The 19,341-nt window shown below is 33.6% G+C and overlaps 2 protein-coding genes and 1 pseudogene across 2 annotated transcripts; all 3 read left to right on the top strand.

Moving 5' to 3' along the window:
• Nucleotides 1-1,358: 1,358 nt before the first annotated feature.
• Nucleotides 1,359-4,446, top strand: LOC143613954 (protein WHAT'S THIS FACTOR 9, mitochondrial-like). Its single transcript, XM_077087529.1, has 2 exons — nt 1,359-1,502; nt 2,899-4,446. Exon 2 carries the CDS (start codon nt 2,990-2,992, stop codon nt 4,289-4,291), a length of 1,302 nt encoding a protein of 433 aa, XP_076943644.1. The 5' UTR covers nt 1,359-1,502; nt 2,899-2,989; the 3' UTR covers nt 4,292-4,446.
• Nucleotides 4,447-10,907: 6,461 nt separating this feature from the next.
• Nucleotides 10,908-14,967, top strand: LOC143614489 (casein kinase 1-like protein 10). Its single transcript, XM_077087916.1, has 14 exons — nt 10,908-11,238; nt 11,320-11,360; nt 12,067-12,136; nt 12,247-12,395; nt 12,466-12,561; nt 12,662-12,732; nt 12,838-12,899; nt 13,004-13,067; nt 13,159-13,243; nt 13,340-13,466; nt 13,624-13,703; nt 13,786-13,846; nt 14,250-14,371; nt 14,443-14,967. Exons 1-14 carry the CDS (start codon nt 11,163-11,165, stop codon nt 14,728-14,730), a joined length of 1,392 nt encoding a protein of 463 aa, XP_076944031.1. The 5' UTR covers nt 10,908-11,162; the 3' UTR covers nt 14,731-14,967.
• A 215-nt stretch (nt 14,968-15,182) lies between these two features.
• On the top strand, nt 15,183-17,868 carry LOC143614478 (putative disease resistance RPP13-like protein 1; annotated as a pseudogene).
• The last annotated feature ends 1,473 nt before the right edge of the window (nt 17,869-19,341 follow it).

A 19,341-nucleotide genomic window follows, 5' to 3' on the forward strand; every position in this document is an offset into this window, starting at 1 on the left:
AAAAATTAAGCGAGACAGCTCAGCTAGGTTAGAGCTTGATTTTGAAGTTAAACGAGCTTAAGATCGAGCCAACGTGCCGAGCCATGACCCAAGCCGAGCTTTGGTTGATTTTGATTCGGTTACAAAAATGAGCCAACTCAGCTCAAGTTATTTCAAAACTAATTTTTTTAACTTGTTTTTATCTAGCGAGCCACAAGCTCGAGCTTAGAGCCGCGAGCTCTTTAAACATCATATAATCCCTTGCTAGATATGCTTTAATGTCGCTTAACAATATAAACATCAAAAAAGGAAAAACAAAATCAAATACAAAATCCTACCGTGACTATTACACCCTAGCTTATCCCCAAATTTATAATTTAAAATATATATATTTTTTTTATTAATGCATTACTTGATTATGAATCTTCTGTATGAGCTATATGCCTTTCATAATTATGCCTAGTATGATATTTGATGAGTGTGGATGAGTTTTACTTTTCACTTGGGTAATCATTTTGTCACGTATTTGTCTAAATATGATTCATGTTCGATTTCAGATACATGTCATCTAACTATGCTTCGGGTTGCAAGTTGACTAAGAAATCAGATGTCTTTTCTTTTGGAGTAGTTCTTTTGTAACTAATCACAAGATGCATCTCAACCGTTTTGGCACGTCTGTTTGGCCACGTATACTATTAGTTCGTTAGTTGATTATTGAGATTTGCTTATATCTTTCGGTAATTTCATTCCATGTCGAATCAAAATCGGAAGTACATTGTTCAAAGAAGAAAAAGTGTGCAAACTAAAGATACGAAAAAGTTAGAAAAATGGCATGTTATTTTTACTCTGTTTTTGGCTTCCAAAATGGTTGACCGCCATTGGTGGCATGAATATAGCTCATTTGGGTCTTTTGTGCTTTATGCAAACTTGTGATAAAAAAAACTAGCAGCAGCAACATTAACATTGCAGATAAATTAAGAAATATGAAAAATTTACTAGTGTGTTATATTCTATTTGTTACTTTCTTGGGAAATCATGAACAATCAATTTTGTCTTGGCATTCTTACTAATGATTAACAGGGGCGCAACAATGAAGGGGCCCAAGGTGGCATTGCCACTGCTGTTTTCTTCGTTAGTAGAATAAATTTCACAACTTTTTTTTGAAATTTTTTACAGTATTAATCGTGGTCACCCCCAACGTATTTTTTCAAAATGCTACCGGTCACCACTGGTTTTTTTAAAATATAATACCTCATCTTTTTAATTTTTTATAAATGCAATTTTTATAAACAAAAGTTATAAAATAATAATGGGATAATAAAAGCATTGTTTTTGTAAAACTCCAAGTTGAGGGAAACTTGTTTAAACAAAACAAAACAAAACAAAACAAAAAAAGAACGGGAAATATAACTCATTCCCTCACCCTGCCACTGCTGTTCCTACCTAGTCCGACCACCGTCCGCCGCCTGCCGTCCGCCGTCCACGCCACCGCCTACCGCCGACGCTCAGCCTTGGTCAACAAGGTAATACTTCATCTTTTTGTTGTTGTTAAACATTGTATTGGATTTATATTGATTAGTGTTTAAGGATTATAAAATTAGGGTTTGTAATTGTAGAATTGGGGATTTGGGGAAATTGATCAACTAAGCTTGTAATTGGTATTGTATGGTGAAATTTTACTTTAACTCACCATATTGAATCTTTTTAATTAGGTAAATTATGAAAAAGCAAGAGACTATATATTCTTTTTTCAAAAAAAAGCGATGATGATCCGACCCGAACCACTGACACAAACCGAATTGTCGACCCCAAAAATTTTTGGGTCCGTGACTTCGGTCACCGCTGTGACGAAGCCTAATCTTCGCTTATTGATTAAACGCTCATTTTTACGGATTGTTTATGAGGTTTAGGCGTAGTTCAATCAAGTGAATCGATTAGTGTGCTAATTTGTATTTATATACATACAAATCCACACTAATTCATTCACTTGATTGAACTAATCTTAAAGCATTATCAACAATCTGTTAATGTGAGTCCTTAAACATGGTAAGCAACTAAGCATGTCAAAATAAAAGTGATGGTTCATGATTTCCTAAAGAACGACACAATAAACAACCACCATGATCTGCTAGTATTTTCTATTTTTTTTTGCTTAATCTGCAATATTATTGATTTTGTTGTGAAGATAACAACAGCTTGACCAACAAATTGAAAATTGTTGAACATAGATACAATTGAATTGGGAGATCACATAAGACAACATTCTAAGATTCCAAGAACACAACATATTATGCAAACAATAAAACATACAATGGAGGTAAGATTCTATAGTCAGACTATTAGTGGCAACTCAGCTATATTGGGGCCTAAAGCATAGTAAAGATCTGTCTTTTTCCATTGTTCTGCTATCAAAAGTATCATTACATGTAATTTTTAATGTTTTTGAATATTTTATTACCGAAACAGGATCAAATACATTTTATTCTTAACATGAAAATGGTGAGAACCAATTTGTTATGATTAGGTTTATTTTTATAAGTGTTTGCTGCTATTTTTTGTTCGTATTTGCTAATTTTCGATTATGAGACGTTATAAGTATTTGCTTATTTATATTTTGTTGTTATTATTAGATGTTTTCTTTTGTTGTTATAAGTATTTGTTGGTATATGTTGTTATTATTTTGTTCTTGATTTTGATTATTTTGTTCTAATTTTTAGGTTATTTTCTTTGTTATTATAAGTCATTGTTTATGTAGATTGGTATTGTTTCTTACGTTCACATTTTTAAAATAAATTGCCATTATTTCCTACGCACTCATGTTAAGATCAAAATGTACATGAACCTTCCCCTTTTATTACCAACTATTACATATATATTTGTTTGAATATTAAAGTAATTTAAAAGTATCAATTATTACAGGAAATGGTTCTACTTAGTTTAACAACCCGCAAATGATCAAAGGAGATAAACATTGCTCTAATTTCAACATTGAATTGCATGATTTTAGAAGATGCTCCGTTCGATTTTGTGCTGTCGATTTTCCAACAACCACCATCGCGTATTATGGTTTAGACATATCCAAAGATACAGCTTAGTTAATGTAAAACTAAAATGGATAAAGGATAAAGTGCTAGATGGAGTTGTGACAGGCGAAAGAGAGCTCAGAGCCGCGTGGATTATCATGTCGATCATAGCAGCCAACCCTGACGGTTGCCTCCCAATCTACCGCCTCGCTGGCCGCCAGAGAGGCCAATTGGGTCTCCCCCATGACCTTAAAGTTTCAACCTTTATAAGAAAATATCCAAATATATTTGATGAGTTTCATGTTCCCGACAGTGGTGGCACTCTTGTCCCATGGTTTAGACTAACCCCGGATGCTATAACGCTAAATCAAAAATATATTCAAGTTTTTCAAGAAAATCGTAAAGATTTTCTTGATAGGGTTTGCAAGCTTCTTATGCTTACTAAAGACACGATTCTTCCAATACAAACCATAGATCAGTTAAAATGGGATTTAGGTTTGCCTCATGATTATGTCGATTCGTTTATCCCAACTTACAAAGACGTGTTCTCGTTAACTCGTCTGTCTGACGACCGTGCTAGTTTAAAGCTTCTATCTTGGCATAAAGAGCTTGCGGTCTCTCAACTTGAAAGTGATGCAATTTCACAACAAATGGAAAAGGATGTCATAACGGGTCGGCTAAGTTTTCGTGTTGGGTTTCCAAGGGGATTTGGGTTAAAAAGGAAATCTCTCGAGTGGTTAAAAGAGTGGCAAACGCTCCCGTATACTTCACCGTACACGGATTCAAGTCACTTGGATTCACGAACTGATGTTTCTGAAAAACGAATCGTGGGTGTGTTTCACGAGCTTTTGCATCTTACTATTCAAAAGAAAATCGAGCGACAAAATGTTAGTAATCTTAGAAAACCTTTAAATCTTCCTCAAAAGTTCACTAAGGTGTTTGAGCGACATCCGGGTATTTTCTATATTTCCAAAAAGAACAACACGCAAACGGTTGTTCTTCGTGAATGCTATGATCGTGATCGCCTTGTTCACAAACACCCGGTTTGTGAAATTAGGAGTAAGTTTGCATGCTTGATGAAAGAAGGGTTTCTGGGTAGAAGTCGAGGGTTGTATAAGAAACGCGCTGACGCAAATTCAGGTGAAAATGATGAATTATGTCATGTTTATGAGGTTGAATCATATGAAAATGAAGTTGAATCCGAAGAGGAATCTGAAGGTTATATGTTTTCAGAATATGAATCTGATGAAACTAATGAAACTACCCGGCTTTTCAAATTGTGTGAATAGCATTATGGTGTTTGTTGATGATGCAACTTATGTTGAAGTGTTGAGTGAATTATATGATGTATAATGGTTGATCTTTGCATGCAATTATTAGGTGTTTAGAGATTGTATTAGATAGAAATTTATAAATTGTCATTACATGTGTCATGCTTGAATCATCTTTCTTTTATTCTCTCTCATAACTCATTAACTTATATTTTGGTGGCTATTTTAGTATCACCGTTTAATTTTGTTTTTATTACAATTATTGAATTACCCCATGATCAAGAAAAGATATTGAAATTGGTTAATTATCATTATGTTTAGTTATGGTATATTGGTTTTTATTAATCTCAACTATTGCCTTTTGGTTATTGCCGGTCCCAACTAATGAATTTGTTGTTGACTGTCCCAACTTTTAACGTATTTGTTTATAACGGTCTGCGAGTCTAACATCGTTAGTTACAAGTCGTCGGAAAATGTTTTTGGCCGGAAAAATCACATTTTTTGCTGGAAAGAATTATTGGTCTTGATTTTGGTTTATATATAGCAAAAATGCCAACACGTTGCCACAGGTTCACACAAGTTATCCTCTCATATTGGTTTGTAGTGTTTGATGTGGCGTGTGATGAATTATGAGTGTGAGCGGCAATTGCTATAGCAAAATTTATATTCGATGTAAATTACGATACACAAAATATCATATTATCATAAAAAAAATATATTAAACATAATTACGTATTTTAAGTTAACGAGCCTGATTGAACCGGGTCCCTTAGAAGTTTCGCCCTTTATAAGAATTAAAAACCACAGTTTGGAAAATGATCACTTTACATAAGAAAGAAAAAAAGGTTACCTCAATGTTTCTTCACCAAATAAACATTAAATGGTTAAATCAAAACACAATACAAACGTGACACAATTTTTAATGGACATAATTACAGAAATTGTCATTTATGTTTGTACCAAATTGCACTCATTGTTCTTTATCTACAAAATTGATACATTTTATCATTTACGTTTATAAATCTAACAGTGTTTGTCCTTTAACCCTAACCCAGTTAATTTTTCGTGTTAAGTTATGTCATGTGACTTGCATATGAGGGCAAATTAGTCAATACCTATTCAGTTAAATATATTTTAATAATCAAACAATATCCAAATTAAAAATAATAATAATAAATATGTAGTGTAAATGTAATTATTAATAAATATTATTTCACACAAACCCACACACTCAATTCATACAGCAGCATCCATCACCCCACCTATCACCACCGGCAACACCAATCACAGCCCCAACCTGCCACCTCTACATCCGCCATAAGCAGCAAACAATATCCACCACTGTCAACGTCACCCTCCACTACCATTATATCCACCGTAGGATCAAATAGAAAATGGTTTTTTGGTAAGAATTGTAGGAACCAATTAGGTTATGACAAATGAAAATTAATAAATAAATAAGGGCATTATGGCAAAATGTCAAAATCTCAATTCCTATAATCATGCAAATAATAGCATCACCAGTACCAAAATTCAATCCACAATTTATTCAATCTAATATTCAACATCTGATTATTTCATGATCTTCGATCGCACTTCGTTCCACGTTCAGGATTTTTCAAAATCTGATTTGTAATGGACGATCCGATTCAACCATATATGTGGTGTTGTATTGTAAATGGTTTGTGCTTAATGATATTCGTTCGACATTCAAGGTTTTCCAAAATCTGATTAGTGATGGACGATCCCATTCAACAAGGTATGTGGTGTTGGTATTGTAAACAGTTTGTGTGGTAATGATATCACAAGTGCTACTACCATTTAATTCTAAATAAGGATGGTGTTGGTAACGAAAATTATGGTGTTACTAATGAAAAATGTGGTGTTGGTACTCAACACGAAGATGAAGATGAAGCTGGTGATGAAAATTATAAACAAGGATGGTGTTGGTAACGGAAGTTATGGCGTTAGTAATGAATAATACGGTGTTGGTATTATTACGAAGATGAGGATGAAGTTGGTGAGGGAAATTATAAACATGGATGGTGTTGGTATCGAGCACGTAGATGAAGATGTAGTTGGTGACGACAATTACTGGTAACGAAAATTATGGTGTTAGTAATGAAAAATATGGTGTTGGTATACGAAGATGAAGATGTTGTTGGTGACGTAATTTATCGAAAGTTATCATGTTGGTATTGAGCATGGAGATGAAACATGTAAATAAAATTATGATGTTGGTATTGAAACGAAAGATAAAGCTCCAAACTAGATGTGTAGTTATCGAACACATAGTTGAGCTTGTAAAAGAATATGGTTTTGGTATGAACAAAAAGATATAAATGACGTTGGTAAAAGAATTATAAACTTCTTGTGTTGTTATGAATTATGATATCACATGTGCTATTATTGTTTATATATTTCATCTTGAATCTAATATGGTGGGTTAAAATCACGAAGAAATCCTCTAAGATGTTTATGAAATTTCAAAGCCATGTGATTGTACGAAGATTTCGGATGATTTTGTGGTAGTTTTTGAATATAAGAAAAATATTATACCCTTGCTTCCAATTGTTAAACGTAAATTTCCTTAATTTGACATGAAAGAATTTCATCCACTAGATTTAAAAATGGATGGCCTAGATCTACTCCTATAGTTTCTACACAAATTAGTGTTTCTACAAGATCCATTCTCTTGTTTGTTTTTCCTACTTTGGTGCTAATGTTGAGACATGTCACCAATGATGCTACAGGAAGGAGATATACGTAGGGGTGACAATAGTGACCTACTGGGTTGAATGAATTGTATCAAAATGTATATTATGAGTCAGAATGGGTTAAACTAAAAAAATTATATTAAACATAATTACGTATTTTAAGTTAACGAGCGTTATGGAATGAGAAAAACGGAGGAAATCTTTTAGTATTTTTACTTGTAAAATTTTTTATTTATATTTCGAGTTATAACTTTTTTAATTATTTTTTTTTTTGAATTTTTCTGTGAAGGGTTTCTGAAATCTCAACCCATTTTGACTCATTTCAAAACCCCTCACTAAAAACTCAAAAAGAAAAAAAAATTAAAAAATCATAACTTGGAATATAAATCAAAAACTAAAATTGTAAAAGTACTAAAAAATTTCCTCCATTTTTCTTGTTCCATAAATAAAAACTCGAGAAATGTCAACCCGTTTTGACCCGTTTCAATCAAATTCTTTTTTTAGTTTGATCTATTCTGACCAATTATATACATTTGAATACAACTCAGTGAGTCATATTTGTCACCTCTAGATTTACGCAAGCCAAAACATATATTAAATAAGAACAACAAAAGGGTTAACTAATCATTATTCCTCCATGTTCCCATAAGTAGAATAAATTTGATGGTTTTGGGTTAACAAGAACAAGATTTGCTTAGCATTTGAAACGTAAATTTGATTATTTTGGTTAAAATTAACCATCTAAGTCCAAGATCTTAGGTAAATTTGATGAATTACCCCCAATTTTTGGAAAAAGGCTTTGTGTGTTCATACTAGTAATTATTCTTAGGTTTCCCAACCTGTGGATTACGTGGCAACGTCCCTTAAAATGTAGTGTTGGTTAGATAATATAAAATATAATACGTAATGTTTATACTTTTAAAATCATTATTAATATAATTAGTATTTTACAATGGCCTATATTTATACTTCTACCAAAAAAAAAAGGTATTCTGCCCCTCAAAAGATCCGCTCATGTCCGTCTACTTGTTATGATTTAGCCTACTAACTTCCGTCACTGACATTCACATGAGTCACTAAAAAAATGCTTAAGCTTTCTCGTGCTCATGATTCAAATGGCGTCCATGGATCCGTGAATGGGGTTAACGGAAATGAGCTACTTTAGTACTTTCTAAATGACGGCAACGTAGGGCGCTTCTTAAATGGGATTTACGAACTACCCAAAACCAAAAAAGCCTCATCTCTTAACCGCTAACATAAACTAGTTTTATACACATCCGGTATCCGGTGGATGGGTAGTATAATGTCAAAATCATAATTATTTGCATTATAAACTAAAACAATATATATGTTTAAGATACAAGTTCAACACGTTTAGTATCAACACAAATTGAAGTAAATGAATTAAATACAAGGCCCGACACCCCGCTAGACCCGATTTTTTTTTATAAATTAAATGTATTTTTATTAAAGCAATATATATATTTAGTGTTTAAACTCAATTATATAACCACTAGCTTGGTCTAGTGGCAAAGAGGTATTACTCTCAACCAAAATGTTATGGGTTCTAGTCTCATTTGAGACATGTTTAACCCTATTTTTATACAAAATTTTTTACACAACCCAAATTATAACCAAATAAGCTCGTATAAGAATTAAATTGTTTAAACTTAACAAAATACTCTTACTTAAAGCCTAAATTTTTTTGGCATTCTCGAAGCCGGCCCTGATCTCAATTCTACCTTTGAAAAGATATTGAAATTGGTTATGTTTATTTATTAGTGCGTTAACTCATCTAATCTATCACACAATGACAGATTAACTCCCATTATGAGATTTACAATATTAAATTCGTCAAAAAGTTGTTCAAGTGACATCTCAACCACTCTTTAAATTGATGCGTTTCAATGGGGAAAGAAAAATGGTTAACTTGGTTCACTCTTAACAAGTATATAACAGGAATTGAAATGCATACCCCAAATTCTTTTTAGTAAATAAATTCAACCAAACAAACTCAAATCTTTCGTTCCCACAACACCTTAAAGAGAGTGATATTCGACAAATTTAAGTATAAAATTACATGAAACAAATAAATATTCACAACTATATATAACATTCACAATTAATATTTTGTAACACCTATTTAATATTCATTACTAATATCATTATTTTTATTTATCTATTTTTATTACCATCACTTTAAGTTACTATTACCTATTTAGTTATTTATTTATTATAGGGATACGTTTTTCCTTTATGATCTAAAAGTTTAGTGTTAAACTTTATGTTTTTTTTACTTGGTCTTATGCATATGGTCTCCGAGCCGAGGGTCTCTTTAAAAATAACCACTCTATCCTTTGGGATAGAGATATGATCTGCGTAAATCTCATCCTCCCCAGACCCTCGTTGACGACTTGCTGTTGGTGAGATTTCTACTGGGTATGGTTGTTGTTATATAACATGCTTTCCATAGTCTATTTTCCCTTTTCTTTCATTACCACATAATTATCATATCACCATGGACAAATGTTTATCATACTTAAACTTAAAATTGATGGTGCATGCTTGCATTAATAAAGATAGTCAAGACATCATTGTCGTAAGATGTCACCTCTCTAGAGTTTGAGAGGTTAAATTCTAAAAGGTGTATACCATATTTTTTTTTCTTTTAATGTTTTAAATATACATTATCATAAAGCAGTATTATTTTTCTATGATTTTAATCAAGCAACAACATAAAGTAATGTTATATGAGTTTTAGCTCAACTTGCATTGGAAAGAAATTGAAGATTTTGAAATAGACGCTGCAAGTCTGAAGCCGATACCAACCGGGTTTTACCCTAGTGAGTGAGTTTTCCCAGAAACATGAGATGGTGAGGTTGGACTATCTAACGCTGTTTGCGATCGTGGATAGTGTTGCAAACGAAACGAACAAAGCCTTGTTCATGTTCGTTTGTTAAGGAGTTAATATGTTCACGAACAGTTCACAAACACTTACTGAACGGGATTTTATGTTCGTGTTTTTTTCATTAAGGAAATAAATGTGTTCACAAACACAAATAAATTTGACAGAGACTAGAGATTGAGATCAATGTATTCAGCAATAAGAAAGGAAATGAAAAGAAAAAAAAATTACAAAAACAATGTGAAAATATGTTTTTTTTTATTTTATGCTACGGGTAATAAATTCAAAAAAATATAAAATGTTTAGATAAATAAATAAATGTATAAACAATTTTCATGAACAACATATACAAACGAACATTACCAAACGCTTACAAACACAATTGACCGAACAATGGCTTTGTTTAGGTTCGTGTGTTTAACTAAGACCATGTGTAACGGATGAAACCTCTATGAGAGCGTTTTGCGTCATGTGACGCCACGTCACCATATGAGTTTTTTTTATGCTAAAAAGGATGTACCTGTTCAAACCGTTACCTCATTATTATTAATTTTTATTAAAAATATTATTAATTTCTATTAAAAAAACCCACCAATCATCCCCCATTGCTAACGCTTTGTGGGAAACACTTTCTCCTCCAAAGCGCCTAGTGTTCCCGGTGCTTTGGGGCGCCATGAGGGTGGGAAGCGTCCCACTACACATGGTCTAATCGAACGGAATTTTTTGTTTATATTAAATCATTTATTAAACGAACATATATACGAGCTTCTGGCTGAACATTATCACCCTAATCACAGACGTAAGAGATCGTCTTTTGTTACTGGGTTACGGGGTCGGAAAAGAAGGTTAATAATGTTGAAAAGCAAAATTTGGTAACAAAGTAAAAGGTCGCGGTGTCCTAATCCTTGTTATCCGTCGTCTGCTTTTCTTCTTCTTCTTCACTTGTTTCCAATCTCAAACCCTAGACTCAAATCAATCGTAAATACATTATCACTGTTGTGATGACTTCTTAATTACTTATTTATACATACCCACTATCTTATCTTAATTAATAATTATTCCCCTTTTATCTATCCACTTCTAGGGTTTGTTTTCAATCAACCAATTCTTAATCTTGATACCAAAGTTTGTGTCTTTCGAATCTGGGTTTTGATTTTGATGGATCTAAGTGGGTTTTGAAGATCTTAGCTTTTGATTCCGTGAAACTGTTTTAACTAATTAACTTGTAGTTGAGTTGATTGTTTGAAGAATAAGTTAGGGTTTAATAATGGATCATGTGATTGGTGGCAAGTTTAAGCTTGGTAGGAAGATTGGTAGTGGATCTTTTGGAGAGCTTTATTTAGGTAATAATAATTTATTTTATTTTATTTATTTTATGGGTATGTTGCATTTGTGATTGGTTTTATTGTTATTATTATTTGCAGGAGTGAATCTTCAAACTAAAGAAGAAGTTGCTGTCAAATTGGTATGTGTTTATGGTTTCTTACATTTATGCACATCTTGGAATGTGATGCATATCAATCATATGTAACTGTGTTTGTTTGCTTAAAGTGGCAACTAGATTTTGCTATTTAAGGTTTTAGTGTTCTGTTTTGTGTATTACTATTTATGTTATGTGGAATTTTTTTACCAAGTTATGCTTTTAGCCATAACAAATCTAAAATCTTACTCGTAGTTTTAAGTTTTAATCAGATTGGAAGACAGTAAATTAGTATTTTTTTAATGATATAGCTACATTTAGCAAAGTGAATGAATTAAAAACACTTTATATATATAAATAGAATCATTTCAAAAGTTACAGAATTACCAAAAGTTAAATTTGTGCTTAAGTTTGACTGAACATAAGAGTAATTAACTTACAATTAAATGTAAATGTCATTAAGTTAATGGCTACAGTAACAGAGGTCAAATTTGTGGCTAAAGGTTAACCAAACATAAGAGTAATTGACTTAAGTTTAACTGTAAATGGAAGAGTAAAGCTCAGTAACTTAATAACTCAAGTAACAGATAGTAATAGCATTCGTTTTTTAATACTGAATTTAAAATTTAATTGATTTTACAGCAATAGTTAGTCAAATAAACCAGCAGAGTAATCAGCTAAAGTTCACCTAAAATATATTTCATTGCTCTGTTCGTGTGTGTGTGTGGCCTTATTTTGTATGTGTCTTCAGGAATCTGTTAAGACCAAGCACCCGCAGCTTCATTATGAGGCCAAGTTGTACATGCTGCTTCAAGGAGGAAGTGAGTTTCATGTTTATTTATTGTTATTTTCATCTTTTTGTTTGTATATATTGTTCTCTTTATGTTAAGACTTAAGAAACTTATCATACACTCTTTTTAAATTAACACAGCTGGTGTTCCACACCTCAAATGGATTGGAGTTGAAGGAGAGTATAATGCTATGGTTATTGATCTTCTTGGACCAAGTTTAGAAGATTTATTTAATTACTGTAATCGCAAGTTCACTTTGAAAACGGTGTTAATGCTTGCAGATCAGATGGTAATTATCACACCTTCTGTAGTTAGTTTACTTGAGCATATTGCGTCAACATTTTTATTGCTTTATGCAGATAAATAGAGTTGAATATATGCATTCAAGAGGTTTTCTTCACCGTGATATAAAACCAGACAACTTTTTGATGGGTTTAGGGCGAAAGGCAAATCAGGTATTCTTTTTACAAGTTATGATCTTTATAATGTTAAATTTGGATTGTTTCGTTTTATACTTATTTATCATCATATTTTTGTATGTTTATATTGAAACAGGTTTATATTATAGATTACGGTCTTGCAAAAAAGTATAGAGATGCTCAGACACACAAGCATATACCATACAGGTATTGGAATTGGTTATGCCAAAACTTGAGGGGAAATGATATTTTTATATTCTTTATTTTGCTTGTTTTGTATCATAACTAATATTTTCTTGTAATTTTTATCAGGGAAAATAAAAATCTTACTGGTACAGCCCGTTACGCGAGTGTTAATACTCACCTTGGTGTCGGTAAGTAATTATGCTTGTTGAATATTCCATGATTAAAATAATTTATATAATAATTTCCTCGGCTTAAGTTATTCGTCATGATTTTGGTTTATTTATAATTGTAGAGCAAAGCAGGAGGGATGATCTGGAGTCTCTCGGTTACGTGCTCATGTATTTCTTGAGAGGAAGGTTGGATATATAACAACTTTATTCAATTGTTTGATTTTTGTACTTTTCAAAATTTTCCACTAACATTGCTCTTGTATTTATGTGGTTGCAGCCTTCCTTGGCAGGGTCTGAAAGCTGGCACTAAGAAGCAAAAGTATGATAAAATTAGTGAAAAGAAGATGATTACTTCTATAGAGGTATTCTTAAGATTAAACATAGTTTAAGCACTTCTTGATTATAGTTAAGTGACATGGTTTTCATAAGAATGTTCACTGTTAACTTCTTAATAACAGGTGCTCTGCAAGTCTTATCCAACCGAATTCACATCGTATTTTCATTATTGTCGATCATTGCGGTTTGATGACAAACCAGATTATTCTTACCTGAAAAGGCTTTTCCGGGACCTTTTCATTCGAGAAGGTGAAAATCTGAATATGTTTTGGAGAATTTGTTTTTGTTAATTCTCATTAATATAATATCATCGCAAGAAGTATGAACAATGCTTTATCATCATGCCATTGTTATTATGATTATTATTGTTTTTGAAATAGATTTATGTGCTGTGTTTGTGTTTCAGGTTATCAGTTTGACTATGTTTTTGACTGGACTGTTTTGAAGTATCCTCAAGTTGGTTCAGGTTCCAGTTCTAGAGGGCGGGTAAGAATTTCTTATATTATTTTTTATTTCATCTATCATTTAGATTTTCTTTTTGTAATTGTAAATCTCTACTACAAATCAGACTGCTGGCAAATTACCACTGAATCCAGGGCCTTCGGCAGAAAGAGCAGAAAAAACACCAGGTATTTTTTTTGTATATATATGCACTCTACTTTTTATGTTACTCTGTTTTTAGGAGTTTTTTTGTGTGTTTGTATATATATGTGTGTGTACATACAATGTCAAGATTCTTTATGGTTTGTTTTGTATAATGGACGATAGCAGGGGTGTTCTATATTCAAATCGGACTCCAAAAATTTGAAATTTGATTTGAATTATATTCGGGGTTGTCGAATTTAATTTGAACTCGAATCTAGCTTCAAAATTTCAGAATTTGAATATTCGACATTCGATTCGTTGAACATCCCTAGATGACAGTGTTTTTATAATTATAAGATATTGGCATTTGTAGGTTTACTGAATTTCTAGAACTTGCATTGAAGTAGGGTGGAAAATCTGGTGATAATTTATGTTCATATTTTCTAGTGAGAGCAGAGGTTAAAGATAGATTCTCGGGCACGGTGGAGTCGTTTGCTAGACGTACTGGTTTGCATGGTGATTATACAAGACACAGATCTTCAGAACACGCAACACCATCTAAAGAAGCGGTGAGTTATTCTAATTACATCAGAAAATAATTTCATTTATGCATAAAATTACATTTTCATTTGTGTATCAGCATGGCGAGTCAGACAGAGCCCGCATTACACGAACAAGTCGTACTTCAAAGCGAGCAGTCATATCAAGCAGCAGACCAAGCTCGTCTGGTGAGCCCAGTGAGAGCCGGTCGAACCGGTTGGGTTCCGGCAGCGGTTGCATATCAACCACTCAAAGGCTCCACTCACACTCACAACCCGGGTTTGAGTCGAAGTCATCATCGTTCACACGTGCTGTACCCTCGTCACGAGGTGGTCGTGATGATGCCATGAGAAGCTTTGAACTGTTAACTATTGGCAAGAGGAAATAAAAAGCCGATTGTTTGGTTGTGGGCTCATCCAAATAACCATGCTCTCTCATTTACAACAAAAATCTTTAAGAAAGATTTAATCTTGATCTTGCGGCTTTGAAGGAGTGTATCTCACTTCGAGGTGGATGTTCATATGCTCTTTTCAAAATGTTTATGTTGAAGAATCATTGAAACTGGATTTGGCTTTTTTATTTTCTTGTATTTATATGTCCAATCAACCCTACAATTATGTCAGTTCACTTATATTTTGTCTTGTGGATTAAATTTGAAAATATGGATATACTCTTCTTTTTTTTATGCGTTTGATATCTTATTAATGTTATATTATATAGGTTTTTGTAAAGGTGTTACATTTCAAAATTTTGTATTTACCAATTATTGTTAAAAGCAGACAATGTCACAATGATCAAGCACAGAATATATTTTTTTCTTCAAAGGCAGATGGAAGAATATATACTGCTGCTTTTTCTTATTGGCCGACAATTGATGCTTTGAGTGTGCAAAACAATACTTGAAATGTTGGTCATAAATCTAAATGAAACACAATACACAACTCTTTCACAACTTTACCCGTTCGTTTCATCTACAATCTCACCTCTACAATCATGGCTGAAGTTGTGGTTTCTGCCTTCGTCAATGTGCTCTTTGATAAGCTGGCCTCTGCAGCTTTGAAAAGGGTTGCTCGCTACAACGGGATTGATGCTGAGATGAAGAAATGGCAGAGATCATTGAAACAAATCCAACATGTGCTTGCTGATGCTTCTCGCAAGGAGATAACCGATGAAGCTGTCAAAGACTGGCTGAAAGAACTGCAACATTTGGCTTATGACATAGATGACATACTTGACGGTTGGGTTACTGAAGCCATGAGTCGTGAGTTCACCCACGACTCAGGAACCATCAGCAGCAAGGTACGAAACCTAATCCCATGTTGTTGCACAAATTTCTCACGGAGTACCACGATGCTTGCCCAGTTAGATGATATTTCCAACAAACTAGAATATCTAGTTAAGCAGAAAGATGATTTTGGTTTGAGAGTAGAGGCGGATTCCAGGCCAAAAATTAATAACAATAATAATAATAGAAGATTACAATCATCTGTGTTTGATCCATCTGGTATTGTTGGAAGGCAAGCTGAGAAAGAAGCATTGGTCCAAAATTTATTGTCACCGGCTGTTGAACCATGTGATCAAAACTATAGCATTGTTCCCATAGTTGGTATGGGCGGGGTTGGGAAAACTACTCTAGCAAGACTTGTGTACGACGAAAACGAAGTCAAGGATCACTTTGAACTCAAGGCATGGGTTTGTGTCTCCGATGAGTTTGATTGCTTTCGTATAAGCAAAGAGATCTTTGAAGCTATGACAAAGATTCATGAAGAGTTTACAAATTTTAATTTGCTTCAAGAAGCACTTAGAGATCACATAAGGGGGAAAAGATTATTATTGGTGTTAGATGATGTGTGGAGTGAAAGTTATGAGGATTGGAAAACCCTGGTTGCCCCATTTCATGCATATGCTTCTGGAAGCAAAATCATCATGACAACACGGAAACAACAATTGCTCAAACAGTTGGGTTATGATCATCAAAACAAACTGGAGGGTGTGCTACATGAGTAACATGATGATGCTTTATCTTTATTTTCTCTACATTCATTAGGTGTAAATAACTTTGACTCACATTCGTCACTCAAACCATATGCTGAAGGTATTGTAAAAAAATGTGGTGGATTACCTTTGGCTTTGATAGCACTCGGTAGAATGTTGAGAAGAAAAAAAGATGAAGTAGAGCACTGGAAGAAAGTGTTAAACAGTGATATATGGGAATTAAAAGATGAACATAAGATTCTCCCGGCTCTTAGAATAAGCTACCATGACCTTTCTGCACCTTTGAAGCAGTTGTTTGAATACTGCTCCTTGTTCCCCAAGGATTTCCTATTTAACAAGGAGGAACTGGTTTTGTTATGGATAACAGAAGGGTTTTTGCATCCACCAACCCCAAGCAGTTCAACAGTAGAACACTTGGGTCATGAATTCTTTGAAGAGTTGTTGTCAAGGTCATTTTTTCAACGTGCACCTAGTAATGAATCATTACTTGTGATGCATGATTTGATAAATGACTTGGCAACATCTGTTTCTTGAGAGTTTTTTCTAAGAGTAGACAATGAGAGAGAAGAATATTAAGAAGGAGATGCTGGAGAAGTACCGTCATATGTCATTTGGCCGTGAAAAATATGTCCCTAACAAAAAGTTTGAGGCATTCATAAGAGCCAAAAGTTTAAGGACATTCTTGGCAACGTCTATTGGGGTGCTTTGCGAATGGGATTGTTTCTGCTTATCAAATAAGGTTCTTGTTGACTTATTTAGTGAGTTATCATTATTAAGGGTTCTATCTTTGAGTAATTTTAATATAAGTGAGGTACCAAAGACCATTGGTACTTTGAGACACTTGAGGTACATTAATCTTTCTCGAACTATGATCACAAATCTACCGGAAGAAGTGTGCAATCTTTATAATTTAGAGACATTGATCTTATTCGGTTGTAAAAAATTAACTGAGTTGCCCAACAACTTCTTAAAACTTAGAAACCTCCGACATCTTGACATTAGGGACACTCCGTGTTTGGAGAAGATGCCATTAGAAATTAGGAAGTTGAAAAACCTACAAACTCTCTCAAAAATCATTATTGGAGGTGAAAATGGATTTGAATGGTGAAACTTAAAGAATTCAAGAATCTATGTGGGAAGATTTCCATTTTAGGTTTGGACAAAGTGGAAAATGCAGTTCATGCACGTGAGGCGAACTTTTCACAAAAGAGCATTCGTGAGTTAGAGCTTGTATGGAGTGATGAGCCATATGATTCAAGAAACAAAGTGCTTGAAATAGAAGTTCTAAATGAGTTGAAGCCTGGTAATGATATATTAATACAACTTAAAATTACATCATATGGGGGATCAGAGTTTCCAAAATGGGTTGGGGATCCCTCGGTTCTTCGGTTGAAGCACGTGTCATTACTTAAGTGTAAAAGATGTACATCTCTACCGCCACTTGGGCAGGTACATTCACTCAAGGAGTTGTTTATTGAAGGCTTGGATGGGGTGAAAGTTGTGGGCATGGAGTTACTTGGTAATGTTCAAGCATTTCTCGGTTTTTCACGGGAGAAGCAAACACATCAACACACGGTACCATTTCATTCGGGAGTGCATCGAGAGAGAACAAATCAAAGTGGAGCATGTCAGTGGAGATTTACAAAGAGCAGACATCCTTACAAAAGCGTTGCCACGGTTGAAGTTTAACGAGATGCGAAGCTTCATCGGTGTCACAAGATTAGGGGGTGATTGTTAGTGTAATCTTGCGTAAGTGCGGGGACCTAGTTGTCGTACTTACAAACCTAGGAGGTTATTGAGTTAGTTTTCCTCCTATTCTTGTCTAACAAGTAATTGTATGGTTATATATAGGGGTTATTTGTAATCAAGTAATCACAACAATAACAACAATTTATTAATCAATACAATAAAGGTTTAGACTTGAAGGGTATGTTTGGCATGAAGCTTTTAGGAGCTACAAGCTTCAAGCTTTTAAGAAAAAACTCATACTCAATTAAAAGCTATGTTTGGTTCAAGGAGCTTGAAGCTTTTAGGTCAGGAGAAAAAGCTTAAAGCTTAAAGCTTCTACTAGTAGCGTTTAGAAAGAGCTACAAGCTTTTAGTATGATAATTTAGTTAAATAACCTTCCAAAATAAATACATTTACTATTATTGATTTTAGTTATGCCCATTTTAGTATTTTTATACGTTTTATTAAAAGCTCCAGCTACTCGGCCAAACATCTAAATATATCTAAAGAGCTACAGCTAACAGCTTCCAGCCACCAGCTTCCAGCTAACAGCCAACAGCTTCCAGCTACAGCTACCAGCTAGTTTTGCCAAACATACCCGAAATCTTATTGTCTTCAGGAACCGTGGGTTTATATATACTATTGGTTCAATATGTTAGTTAATTATTAAGTTTTTCGTGTTTGTTGTTTTCTTAATAAAAGAGTTGATTGTGTGTTGATAAAATTTCGGAGGCAAGCTTCACAATGAGCTCACCGACAACCAAAAGCACCACGTCTACGCCACCCATTGATTTATGGTGGTGAGATTGGTGTAGTCGTGTAGAGGAAATTTGGTGGAAGTTGTAGGTGTTGTTTATACTTTAAATAGTAGGTTCAGTCTGTCATTGTTGTGTTCCGATTATATATTTGTCTTCCCTCACAAAATCACGCTTTCCATTTTAATAGGCATGTGCTGTGTTTTATCACTTTATGTTTTGTATTAAATTCATTTACTGAGGGGATTTTTTGGTGGGAACATTGGTTTGTTTCACGCTTAGAGATGCTGTGACTCAATTGTTATTCTTAATAATAAAATAAAATTAGTAACTTGATTTCAGATAGAGTTACATGTATAGGTGATAACTAGTAAACGGTGACTGTGAGTTTAATGTCAAACTTTAACTATCTACTTGGTGAATTTTGTTCAAAATATGCAAAATGCAACAAATTACAGAAATGGTACTTGTTTTGCGTTGTTCATGTGTAGTAACAAGGTGGTGGCAAGGAGAGTTATTGC

Source organism: Bidens hawaiensis, unplaced genomic scaffold (assembly GCF_021521415.1).
Source record: "Bidens hawaiensis isolate Kalapana, Puna unplaced genomic scaffold, B.hawaiensis_p1.1 tig00002273_1, whole genome shotgun sequence".
Taxonomy (NCBI): domain Eukaryota; kingdom Viridiplantae; phylum Streptophyta; class Magnoliopsida; order Asterales; family Asteraceae; genus Bidens; species Bidens hawaiensis.